General features: G+C 43.8%; 1 protein-coding gene across 2 annotated transcripts in view; it reads left to right on the top strand.

Annotated features, from left to right (window-relative positions):
• UNC45B (unc-45 myosin chaperone B) overlaps window positions 1–12,600 on the top strand; it is a 108,773-nt gene extending 96,173 nt beyond the window's left edge. For both annotated transcript variants that reach the window (XM_029612781.1, XM_029612782.1), the window contains exons 17-20: window positions 5,417–5,532; window positions 6,231–6,348; window positions 9,066–9,221; window positions 12,103–12,600. In XM_029612781.1, the coding sequence (XP_029468641.1) occupies window positions 5,417–5,532; window positions 6,231–6,348; window positions 9,066–9,221; window positions 12,103–12,363 (651 nt within the window). In that variant the 3' untranslated portion in view covers window positions 12,364–12,600. The remainder of the gene's footprint in view (window positions 1–5,416; window positions 5,533–6,230; window positions 6,349–9,065; window positions 9,222–12,102) is intronic.
• Window positions 12,601–13,542: the final 942 nt, after the last annotated feature.

Below are 13,542 nucleotides of genomic sequence, written 5' to 3'. Positions count from 1 at the left end.
GCAGCCTCCGGTTCAGAAGTTGTGTCCTGATTGGAACCTCAATTTAGTTTTACGAGTGCTTTGTGGTTTGTCCTTTGAGCCTTTGAGATGGGCGACGTTGAAGGATCTGATGTTGAAGACAGTGTTTCTGGTGTCCATATGTTCTGCCAGGCAGATTTCGGAATTGCAGGCGCTGTCGTGCAGGGACCCTTTTCTGCAAATTTCTAATGATGGGGTCACGTTGCGGATGATCCCCTCTTTCCTGCTAAAGGTGGTTTCCTCTTTTCATGTTAATCAGATGGTGGATCTTCCAGCATTTCCGGGGTGGTCTAAGAATTCCCCAAAGGAGAGAGAGTTATATCTTTTGGATGTGCGGCGAATTCTGTTGTGGTATTTGGAAGTTACTAATTCCTTTCAGTGGTCAGATCACCTTTTTGTGTTATTCGGTGGCTCAAAGAAAGGAGACAAGGCCTCGAAGGCCATGATTTCTCATTGGCTGAAGGAGGCCATTTGTTCTGTTTTGTAAGGGTCGCAGGATTCCAGTGGGGCTGAAAGTGCATTCTACAAGAGCGCAGGCGGCCTCTTGGGCAGAGTGTCAGTTGCTATCTCCTCATGAGATTTGTAGAGTGGCAGTGTGGTCCTCACTTCATACTTTCACCAGGCATTACTATTTGGACATGAGGGCGCAGGAAGATGCATCCTTTGCTGAGAATGTATTGTGTGCGGGTCTTTCGGGTTTCCGCCCAGTATAGGGATATTTGGGTACATCCCACTTGTCTAAGAACATAAGAACAATATAAGAACATGCTATACTGGATCAGACCAAGGGTCCATCAAGCCCAGCATCCTGTTTCCAACAGAGGCCAAACCAGGCCACAAGAACCTGGCAATTACCCAAACACTAAGAAGATCCCATGCTACTGATGCAATTAATAGCAGTGGCTATTCCCTAAGTAACTTGATTATTATTTATTTTATTTATTTAATTTCTTTTACTATACCGATGCTCAAGACTAGGTCTTATCGTACCGGTTTACAATGTAACTGAGGGGAAACCAATTAACATCAAGGTAGAAAGTAAAGTTACATTAAACAGGGAGCGTAAAACCTGGGCAATGGAAGACAGTACAGAATTTAAACTAAGAAACAATTAGAGAGAGATAAATATATATATATAATCAACAAAAACTATAAGATACGTAAACATAGATTTATCCTAGGCAGTTATTAGCATGGTATGTCCAGTGGGAGAAGGAAAGGGTGAGGTTGGGTGGGGGGGAAGGGGAGAGGGAAAAGAGGGGGGGGGGGGAGGGATTAAGGAGGGGTGGGAGAATGAGAGACAGTGATGGTTGAGGAGATCCTTCAGCGGTAGGCTTCTGCGAACAGCCAGGTTTTCAATTTCTTTCTGAATGTTGAATGGCATTGTTCTTGGCGTAAGTCTTGGGGAAGTGAATTCCAATGTAGTGGACCTGCTGTTGAAAGAGCACGCTTGTGAATAGAGTTGTGGACAGATGATTTGTTGGGGGGGGCCTTGAGCGAACCTTTGTAGGCAGTTCTGATCGGTCTTGCTGAAGTATGTAATTCGAGTGGGAAGGTGAGTTGGAGAGTGGATTGCTGGTAGACGGATTTGTGGATGATGGTGAGAGCCTTGAAAAGTATTCTATATTGGATGGGCAGCCAGTGTAGGATTTTTAGGATTGGTGTGATATGGTCCTTGCGACGAGTGTTTGTAAGGATCCTAGCCGCTGCGTTTTGCAGCATCTGAAGAGGTTTGGTGGACGAAGCGGGGAGACCAAGTAATAGAGCGTTACAATAGTCGATCTTTGAAAACAGTATGGCTTGAAGCACCGAACGGAAATCCTTGAAGTGTAAGAGCGGTCTAAGTTGCTTCAGGACCTGTAGCTTGAAGAAGCATTCTTTGGTTGTGGCGTTAATGAATTTTTTGAAATTCATTCTAGAGTCAAGGGTGGCCCCAAGATCTCTGACCTGGTTTGCTAATGGGGTGCTAGCATTATTTGCGAGGGGGTTGTTGTCACTAGGGGAGATAACCAGTAGTTCCGTTTTGGAAGTATTTAGGACCAGGTTGAGACTAGAGAGCAGAAGGTTGATGGCTTGTAAGCAGTTGTTCCAGAAATTTAGAGTAGAGATGGGGTCCGAGATGGGGATTATGATTTGAACATCGTCCGCGTATATAAAGTGGGTGAGATTGAGACTATTGAGTAGCTGGCATAAAGGGAGTAGATATATATTGAACAGGGTAGGGGAAAGTGACGAACCCTGAGGTACGCCTTGGTTTGATGGAATGGAGTGAGATTCTTTGTCATTTATTTTGACTTTGTAGTGTCTGTTGTTCAGAAAGGATGTGAACCAGAGCAGTGCAGAGCCGGATATGCCTATTTCCATTAAACGGTTTAAGAGGATAGTGTGGTTTACCGTGTCGAACGCGGCAGAGATGTCGAGAAGGGCTAGCAGGTAAGATTGTCCCTTGTCAAGGCCCATCAGGATGTTGTCCGTTAGAGAAAGAAGGAGGGATTCTGTGTTTAGGCGTTTCCTGAATCCGAATTGAGAGGGGTAGAGAATATTGTGGGAGTCAAGGTAGTCTGTGAGTCGGATGTTGACAAGCTTTTCCATTAGCTTGGCTATAAAAGGTAGGTTTGCAATGGGGCGGAAGTTTGCAGGGTTGGCTGGGTCCAGGTTGGGTTTTTTAAGTAAGGGTTTAAGTGAAGCAATTTTTAAGGAGTCCGGGACCGATCCTTAATTGAGGGAGCAATTTATGATGTCTGCCAGCGGTTTAGCAATGGTGTTAGGGATGGTGAGAAGTAGTTTGGTTGGTATTTGGTCCAATGGATGAGTGGAAGGTTTCATTTTCTTGATTATTGATTCAATTTCCAGGGAGGATGTCTGTTCAAGGATTTCTAGTGACGGTCTGTAGATAGTTGGTGGAGGGTTATTGGTTGCGAGGCTTAATGGTTGCGAAGGGTTTGGGGAAGTGTTAGTTGATGCCAGGGGGGCAAGTAGGTTTTTGATTTTGTTATCAAAAAAGATAGCCAACTCTGTGGATTTGTTCTGGGCTTCTTCTTCTGGGATGGTGAGGGGCATAGGTGTGGTAAGGGCAGCTACATATGAGAACAGAGTTTTTGGGTCATATAAGAAGCCGTGTATTTTTTTGGCGTAGAAATCTCGTTTGGTGCGGGTAATGGATGTCCTATAGTAGCTCACTGCAGTTTTGTATGAAGCAAGTGAGGAAGGGGAGGAATCTTTCCGCCAGCGTTGTTCTTTGTGTTGTAGATCCTGTTTGAGTTTCCTTAGTTCGGTTGAGAACCAGGGTTTCTTGTTCGTGCGGGCTGGGTTGATAACTTTTGTTGTTACAGGGCAAATTCTGTTAGCTACTGAGTGTGTAATAGTTTGCCAGGAGTTCATAGCGGTATCCGCATCTGAGAAGTCCAGTTTAATTAGTTCTTCGGCCAGGCTGTTGTTGAGAGTGTCCATGGGACAGGGTTTCCTGAACTGGATCGAGGATTTAGTAACAATAGGGGTCAATTTTTGTTTTATAGATAATTTTGTAGTTATCATCGAGTGATCTGACCAGGGGATGGGGGTGCAGGAAGGAGGGGTGATGGGCGAGATGGTTTCGTTAGTGAATATTAGGTCAAGCGTGTGGCCTGCCTTGTGTGTGGGATTGTTTATAATTTGTTTGAATCCCATAGCCTGGAGAGAAGAGAGAAGGGCTTCGCAGTTAGAAGATAGGGTAGGGGAGTCAACATGGATGTTGAAATCTCCTAAAATAATTGCTGGTGAGTTAATAACTGTTAATGGACTTCTCCTCCAAGAACTTATCCAAACCTTTTTTGAATCCAGCTACTATAACTGCACTAACCACATCCTCTGGCAACAAATTCCAGAGCTTTATTATGGGTTGAGTGAAAAAGAATTTTCTCTGATTAGTCTTAAATGTGTTACTTGCTAACTTCATGGAATGCCCCCTAGTCCTTCTATTATTCGAATGTGTAAATAACCGATTCACATCTACTCGTTCAAGACCTCTCATGATCTTAAAGACCTCTATCATATCCCCCCTCAGCCGTCTCTTCTCCAAGCTGAACAGCCTTAACCTCTTCAGCCTTTCCTCATAGGGGAGCTGTTCCATTCCCCTTATCATTTTAGTAGCCCTTCCCTGTACCTTCTCCATCACAACTATATCTTTTTTGAGATGCGGCAACCAGAATTGTACACAGTATTCAAGGTGCGGTCTCACCATGGAGTGATATAGAGGCATTATGACATTTTCCGTTCTATTAACCATTCCCTTCCTAATAATTCCTAACATTCTATTTGCTTTTTTGACTGCTGCAGCACACTGAGCGATGATTTCAAAGTATTATCCACTATGATGCCTAGATCTTTTTCCTGGGTGGTAGCTCCTAATATGGACCCTAACATCGTGTAACTACAGCAAGGGTTATTTTTCCCTATATGCATCACCTTGCACTTGTCTACATTAAATTTCATCTGCCATTTGGATGCCCAATCTTCCAGTCTTGCAAGGTCCTCTTGTAATGTATCATAATCCTCTTGCGATTTAATTACTCTGAATAATTTTGTTTTGGACTGACCTGGGTATGAACAGGAAAGGAAAATTGGTTCTGCTAATTTTAGTTCTTGTAATACCACAGATCAGTCCAGAGGCCTTCCTTGTTGCTGCCGTAAGATTGCATTTCCTGATAGATGATGTAACATATCTCAAAGAGCTTTTTGCAGTTTGTACATATGGTTTTGTAGTTTCTGGAGATGACAGAGCTCCAGTGCAGGGGGTTCCAATCCTGCTTTACCTGTTTGCCCTGGAGAAGATTTTAGGTTCTAATCTTTGGCTTGGATACAGGTCATTATTGAGGGACTGCAGGTGGCACTCTCAGTTATGTAGTAGAGCCTCAAAGCTTTGTTCTTTGGCTCCATCTGCTGGTAGGGATGCAAAACCCACTTGTCTGGACTGATGTGTGGTATTACAGAAATGAAAATTAGCAGGTAAGAACCAATTTTCCTTTTACAATTTTATTTTCCATTCCTTTCTGAATAATTCTTAACATTTTCTTTGCTTTTTCGAAAGCCGCCTCACACTGAGCTGAGGATTTCAATGTATTGTTCACAATGATACCAAGATTTTTTTCCTGGCTAGTGACTCCTAAACCACCAAATAAATGAATTAAAAATTGAATGCTTGAAATAAGAGACAGTCAACGTATTCCTGTTATAGAAGAGAATGAGTTCACTATGCCTTTGCTACTTCATTAAGCCATGCAGTCCTGAAGGGAAAAGCTCTGTATCACATCATTAGTTCACTAATCCATCTCATTCAAGAGTGCATAGGCTCTGGATCCCTGTGTCATCTAGCGTTGCAGGGGAAACAGTCCTTATGTCTGAACTTGTCTTTTTTCTTTAGGTGTATGAGGTGGTGCGCCCATTGGTCAGTCTCTTGAACACAGAAAGGGATGGTCTTCAGAACTTTGAGGCACTTTTAGGTCTGACCAACTTGTCAGGAAGAAGTGACAAACTAAGGTAAGCAGGTCCACTACAGAAGATCTTCTGGAGACTCGGAAGCAAAAGATGGCACCTCAGCATTTTTATAGGGAATGGATCTAGAACTTTCAGTTTTAGAAGATAAAAAGTATTTTTAATTGAATTTTCTTTGTTTTACAATAGTGAAACTTGAATAACATGAAATACATTAGTAACCTTTCTAGACAAATCAAGGGCTCCTGTAAATGTGGGTTACCTTCTGTTACCAAAAATGAAACAGGCACACTCGCCACGTACCCTCTGATCCCAGGCACTGCTCAACCAGAGAGTCAGCTAGCCCACAAAATATTCCAAAACATGAGTAAAAGAATAGCTGAATGTGGTTTATTAGGAACAAACTGAGACTCCACATGAGTTTCTGAATGACGTGCATGAGTTCTTTCTTCAAGAGGCCTTTCAGGAAACTGTGTGTGTGTGTATACCATACATACATACAGTATATTTAGCATTTAACCAAAGCAGGTTGCGCGGAGTATATTTAATTTGTAGTGTGTGTATGCGCTGCAGTGTGGTGTTGCTTTGAATTCACATGATTTCGTTGGTATGTGTATATCTATTTTAGGGTCTCGGTTACATTACAGAGGTGTCATGTTATTGCTCGTATCCTTTTAGTTGCTTTAAGTACACATGGATCTTTGAGTAATGCCTGCTCATATTTGCTGCCTCTCTTGTTTCAGACAAAAGATAATAAAAGAAAAAGCTCTGCCGGACATTGAGAGCTACATGTTTGAGAACCATGAGCAGATCCGCCAAGCTGCAACCGAATGCATGTGCAACTTGGTCGTTAACAAGGAGGTACGTGCTGCCCTTTGACATTAGGGATGTGCTGGCGTTTTAAATCCACACCTCATCAATGATATTCGTTCTATTGTTTTGTGTCATTTCCAACTGAAATGACATGAAAAAAAAAATGAACTAATATCTTTCGTCGTTTGCCTTTTCAGCATATGCTAGTCGCAAAAAGTAGGAATATTGTAAACATATAGCACCTGCTGAAACAAAGCAAATGATGTAGGAGGGAAATGAAATGACATAACGACACATAGCTATATTTTTTCCCATGCATATCCCCGTGCGACATTGCCCTCTCTACAAGTCCTACATTTTCAAAGCCACTTACATGCATACGATCAGTTTTTATGCGCGTTAATAGCTGTTATGAAGTTGTCTGTGGCTCTGTTTGCATAAAGCTATGTGTGCAACCCATAAAGAGCATGACCTGAGTAGAGGTATTCCGGGGGCATAATTGTATGCTCATAAGTACGCCTTCCCTCAATCTTCTTAAAAGTGCAGGCGGTGTCGCACATTTGGGGTAGGCATTCTGGGGGGGAGGGGGGGGCGGCAGGGGTTTAGATCAAGGGAGGAAAACAGCGTGCACAGATTGCCCTTTCCGATCTGCACGTCTTATTTGTAGGTCCTCTGATTATAGGTTTGAAACGCCTTCCGAGACAAAAACAAACTGAAATGGGTGCTTGTTGCTAAACACTGGAAAGCACCCCTTCCCCTTGCCTGCCTTGGATCCCTCCACTTTGTGTTTGATTCCTCAGCCGCACAAACGTGTGTATTTAATTCAACCGGAAAAATTACCCAGCAGAAGGGCCTGCGCTGCACAAACACCGATCGGCGCTGATTTTGCACCTGCTTTCAAAGAGCCCTTAATTAGTTGGAAAACAAGGACTTACGTGTACAATTTATAAATGCATGAAAAACCTCCCAGCACAAAGAGCAGGCGCGGAAGTTGCATGGGAAAGCTGTGCGCGGACTTTCCCTTGGAAATCCTGGTGCAATGTCCGCAAGCGAAAAGGACCCGCGCACTTTGCACCAAAAGCTGGCAGTCTGGAAATGCCCCCCACCTAGATTGAAAAAGCACGGACAGGGCGGGTCCAGGATGGCTATATTCCTGCCCGTAGCCTAGAGGGTCATGAAATCTGACTCATGCCCTCAAATTAAAACCAGATGCAGTGGTCGCAGTTATCATTTGTCACCTCTGCAACTGCTAAGTAACTCCTTGGCTTCAGGCTCCCTGGGGATGCCGCCAGATTCCACCTGCGCGCGCCGGCTTCAGTACATGGCGCTCGAGCATGGAACTCGTTGCTTTCTTCTTAATATCGCCTTCCTTGGTTTCATTTTCATGTCCGAGTTCAAGATAATTCTATTACTCTGTGAGCATGGCAATGAAATATGATCCCAGACTGTGCATGCATTGCTTTCCATTCCTGCTCTCTTCATCCTTCCTTATCCCCCTTTCTTTCTTATCCATTCCCATTTCCTTTTATACTTCCCAGGCCTTCCTACTTTCCTCTCCCGTATTCCTTGTCATTTTCCCACGTCCCCTTCCCTCTTTCCTACTTGTATCTCTTTTTACATATCCTCTCTCCCTTCCTTTTTTTTTTTTTTTTTACAGTTCTTCCTCCCTCTCTTCTCCCTCTTCCAAACTCCTCTCCCTCTCTTTATTTCCTGTCCCCCATCAAGGGAGTCGTCCTACCTCTGCTGACCCTGGGCTGCCCATCTCTAACAAACCCATCCCTTTCTTCAGAGGGTCAGGACATGCCTCTCCCTGCTGGAAGCCAACTGGGCTTCTCTTCTCAATCTTCCTCCTGCCTGCTGCTGTTTTGCTTTAATTAACGAGGATGGCTGTCAGGTTAGGGCTCCCTGGACACAACACAGCTCTTCTCTATAAGTGAACGCAAGAGATTTTATTTACAGGTCACGGGTTTATTTGCAATAAGTACTGAGTTCCACTGTGAATGCGTGGTCCAGGTCTGATCATGCTCGGCTGCTTCACTACTATTCCAGTTCAGGGTGCAGCCATCAGCCATTAAGTTGTCTTTCCCAGAAGCCCTTCTTTAAGCCTGTGTAGGACCAATCTGGATCTTTAGAGGCGGGGCCATGTTCCGGGCTAATACTGGTCCACGGTTGCCTTAATTTAAGTTGATCAGGGGCCTCATTAGCAGGGAACTTGCCTTTGACTAGGCAGACCCCAGTTCAAAGCCTGCCAGATGCTTTTCCCCTGCCCCACCTGACAATGGCTTAAACCACAGTTAGGCCCTTGCAGTACAAACCAATCCAGATATTGATTTTTCAGATATTAACAGATGGTCCTCGTATTGTTAGTCACCCCCTCTTTGTGCAGATAACTAATCAAAATTCTATATACCATGGGATAGGTTCCTCACTTAGCTGATAAGATTTTGGCTGGCTAAGTTAAACAGATTTTCAGCTATAACCTAGCTGGTTAGGTGGAGGCTGAGAATAGACCTAAAGCCAGTCAGACATCATTTGGCTGGCTGAATATAAGTCTTCAATTGGTTTTCTTAAATTTGGCACCCAAGTTAGTCAGCTATTGCTGAAAATCAGTCGACCAGCTAGCGTTCCTCCCCTGACCTAACCACATACCCAGAGCTGCCCATTTCTTAGATGGCCAAATTTAGCTGATAAGAAGGCTTACATCTGCTGGCTGAATCCTTTGAAGATTCCCTGCCTAGTGTCACTGTTTTTCCTTTCTTTTTTAGGTTCAAGAGAGATTCCTGGCTGAGGGCAATGACCGGCTGAAACTCGTGGTGTTGCTGTGCGGTGAAGACGAGGAGAGGCTGCAGAATGCAGCTGCAGGAGCCTTGGCCATGCTCACCGCATCGCACAAGGCGTTGTGCCACAAGATGTCAGAAGTGGTGAGTGTTGCTGCCAGCCCTCTGAGAAGAAATGGAGCTTTTTCCAAGAGCCCGCAGGTAGTTGCAAAGTCCGTGGGTGCTTTTACCTGCGGACCCCTCTGAGGGAAAGTGCAAGTGTGCTTTCCCTTTGAAAATTGACCTGGGAAAAAAAAAAAGAGTCCCCACAGAGACTGACGCCTCTCTTTTCTGTGAGTACTTTTTCCCTCGTGCGGAGCTTTGAAAATGCAAAGATGTGTGCATCGTTACCTCCCCCGACTCAACCCTGCCCCCTGGGAGATCGTCCACACCCTGTGGGCTATAAGGTTGTGCATGGTTCTACAACGCGCGCGCTTTAAGCCATGTGGAGGCTGGGCAGTTTCCAAAAAGTCCGTTTACCCAGGCAAATCTGTACGGGCCCAGGTAGATGGCTTTTCAAAATTGCCTTGCCCGGATTAACATGACTTCAAGCAAGCCTGAAGAAAACACACATTCTCAAAAAAAAAACCAAAACAGGAGACCAAATAGTAAATTCTAATAATAATAATCTAATAATTTATAGACTGATCTTTTTAACTATTGCCATACCAAGGCAGTGAACATCAAAACCTAGACCAAAAACAGACATGAAAAACATACATAAAATACAGACATCATATAAAGAAGATACCATATATCAATAGCTGGAATGCAAAAGGGTACCAAAGAGCCAGGCCCTTTCTAAATGCCGATAATTCAGCTTCTGCCCCAAGGCACTGGTTGTACAATGAGGGGATCACAGTGATGAAGGTCCTGGTCCTAATTCTGGCATTGCCTAAAAAAATTTCCAGATGGAATATTAAAAAAAAATGTTTCTTGGATAGACCTAAAGCTATGTCTGGATTTATTTTAGCAGCTTCTCATTAAAGTTCCAGTTATTCCTAGAGATTATGCTCCAAGCGTAATGTCCAGGTTTAAGAAGGAGAAAGGCAGGATGATTAAAGACGCTCTGGTTCAGCTTTCCTAATGTAAAAGCAGTAACTTTTCTTTTCTTTTTTTTAAATTAATGCCTTTTAGATATATCACTCAGGGGAGCGCCATAAAGATTCAGCTCCATAGTCATTCGCAAAAGAGACAGAAAAATGAAAAATGTTTTTGCTGTAGTGCGAAGCAGGGTAGAGGATGGGATAGAGGCAGAGATTTCTTCTAATGTTTTGCTATAGCAAATGAGGCCTGTGCCAAGACCCAGGGAGCTCTGAAGTCCACCCCCCCCCCCCCCCCCCAGGGCAGCTTGCAGTTCCCGGGGACTGTGCTGCCGCCGCTGCTGCTGCAGCCACTGATTGGCCCTCTGCTCGTTTTTCTAGGCGAGCCCTCCTGTTTAAGCCTTAAGTTTTGGAAACTGCAGGCAGTTCACAATATGTGCAGAGGGACGGCTGCCCCCATGTCGTGTCTGCACATTACCCAGTTCATGAATAAAGACTCTGGCACATATCTGCAGGAAGAACTTTGACTGTATGGCCACAGCATAAATACATCTTAAAGCAAATACAACATTTGCAACCAATTACCCAATGAAAGCATATAAACTATCAATAAATAAACCACATCACTTCTAGCAAATTATACGGGGTGACCAGTCTTCTTGGTCATGCAGTCGTGGGTGCTTGAATATGCCTTTGGGGTTGGCCATAGAAGTGCCATGAATTTGTGGCATCCCTTGTACGAGCTGCTCACCCCAACTGCCATGGGTCCCCGGGTATCCAAGTCTCGTTTGACAGAGGGCTCCCCCCAAGCACGAATTAGACACTATGAGGTAGATATTTAAAATAAAATGGCTAGGTAAGTTAGCTGGATAAAATTATGCTGCTGAAAATCCCGTCAAAAAGTGCCCCTTAGCCGGATAAGTTAGACCTGCTCTATGGCAGGTCTAACTTATCTTATTAACTTAACTAGATACCGGTAAGTCCAAATATTGGCACTTGTCTGCCTAAGTTAACCGGATAAGGTGCACTGCCCACTGGATATTCAGTTATCTAATTAGCTGGATAAGTGGCGGCTGCTGAATATAGCCGGATATATTCATATTTTATGTACTAATTCTGTAAAAACAGATGTGTTCTTCTCCCCCCAATTCTTTTAGTGCATGCCCTACTGCTTTCTCTCTTATCTCCCGTTGGATCTGGGTCCCATAGCCCTGGACCCAGGGCTAAATAAAAATAATGCCTACAAAATGAATTTTTGTACTGGACCAACACAAGAATTATTCAGAGTTCCTGTGTATGAGCTGTCTGACCACCCATGTCTATGTGATCATAAAAGCTCTTCTACAGGAACATTTCTGGATTAGGCTTAGTTTTGTCCAATAAAAGGTATCAGAACCTGCAGAAAATTCAGATTTTCTACAGCATCAGTGGAGCTACTAGTGCTCTGCACTGTATATCCCTTCCCTTTCTTTGGGAGGTGGCACCCCCTAGCAATTTCCTCCTGCTCCTTTGACTTCTTGCCTCTATTGGGGCTATATAGTAAAGTGAGTCTTCATTCATAACTACCCAAGTTGTTCATAGATTTTAACCCTCAGTCCCCATCCATCTAGCCCAACATTGTAGCAACAGTCTAAGATAGAAAAGGGAGAGATAACCTACTCCCTCCCATAGCTGCGCTCAACCCGGGTTCCTCCTCCTATGGCCGGTCTCCAACTGCTTGGATGCCAGCTCTGGCAGAGTTTTCCATTTTACTGCAATTCTGTGCCAAGAGCCAGGTTTTACTTCTGTGGCCACGGCTGCAGAATTGTGGGAAACCAGGGGCTATGCACCTAGTCATTTTCCAAACTAGGGAAAGATTTTTCAATAAAACAAACATCAGGTCCTCATTAGGTTCTTTTGCAAATGGGAGCTCTTACCAAACCATGTTTCTGTGTTCCTTTCAGACCACCCAGTGGGTAGAGATCCTACAGAGACTCTGCCTGAGTGAGAACCTGGAGATACAGCATCGTGGGGTGGTGATCGCACACAACCTCATCAGCGCTGACAAGGAGTTGGCCAGGAAGCTGGTGGAATGTGAGATGCTGGAGATCCTGACGGTCACTGGCAAGCAGAAAGATGACAAGAACAGACAAAACATCATTGATGTAGCCCGGGACGCTCTCGTGAAATGCATGGATTATGGACTGATCAAGCCTGTCTCTTAAGGTCTGAGCAGAAATTGACAGTGAAGACCAGGCAGCCTGTGAGGCAAACTTCATTATTACTGAATGTTCTAGAAAAAAAAACAAAAAACCCAGAGGACATTCAGCACCATTCCCAGAGCGTTCCAGAGCTCCCATAAATACAAATAAATTGTTCCAATATGTGCCAGAAATTGTGATGCATTTTCTATTGAATAAACCTGTATTAAAAAAAAATAAAGAATTTGAAATAAGCAGAAAGATTATAGGGTAATGTACTTTTGTGTAAGCCCCTCTTCAAAGGCCTCCTTGGAATGCAGGGCCACTGTCTCTCCTGGATCTCCTTTACCACTTTCACAGTAGGCCATTGGAGGGCTGGGGTTCTCCCGGCGGAGAGGAGGATAAACCTCCGAGCTCACAGGAGTGGGGACCCTCTTTCTGAAGATACAGTCTCCCTTGTCCTGCTATCTCTCAGAAGAAATAGGCTGGGCACTTGAAGAAGCTGCGGAACGAAAATGGCTTCTGTAACAGAAAATACTTTAAAGGCAATTCAAAGAAATAAATCCTCAGTGAAGTCCAAAGTGCTGGTCTCCCACTGATCAGTGTCCCTTTTAGTTGGAAACCCTAACAGCCCCACTCTGGAGGTTTGGGGAGCAGGAGGGTGAGGGTCTCTTATCTTTTCTGATGTTTTTTTTTTTGTTTTGTTTTTTTTTTAATTTGAAATGTTTTATTGCTTAATATTGCAACATTACAAATTTCAAATTGCATACAATTGTGCATCTTATTATGTACATGAAAAATAGTAATGAACAACACAATAAAAATTTAAAGTAGAGCAACAAATGCCGTGTCAAATGGCTATGAACTCACTTAGGTACTATATCTGTGATTAATACCTTAGGATATCAACATGTAAGATGCAGTACAAAAGTATAAACTTCAATTCCCTCTACCCTCCCCCCTCCCTCCACCCTTTCTGTTTAACATGAGTGATATATAGCATACGTGATCCAAAGTGCAAAGTATTGAGAGAAAAATCGCCTATCCCATTCTTTGCAGTCTTCCGGGCTAAGTTTCCATTGAAAACTGTTTTTAAATTTTAATAAGTCTCTTCCTTCTGCTAGAACTATAAGGCTCCCACAGAAGAATCCTGGTGCTTCTTCCAAATAGAAAACAGTCTCCATATACTCCTGAAGGTGTTCA

Source organism: Rhinatrema bivittatum, chromosome 8 (genome assembly GCF_901001135.1).
Source record: "Rhinatrema bivittatum chromosome 8, aRhiBiv1.1, whole genome shotgun sequence".
NCBI classification, from domain to species: Eukaryota; Metazoa; Chordata; class Amphibia; order Gymnophiona; family Rhinatrematidae; genus Rhinatrema; species Rhinatrema bivittatum.
This window is presented reverse-complemented; position numbering and strand designations above follow the sequence as displayed.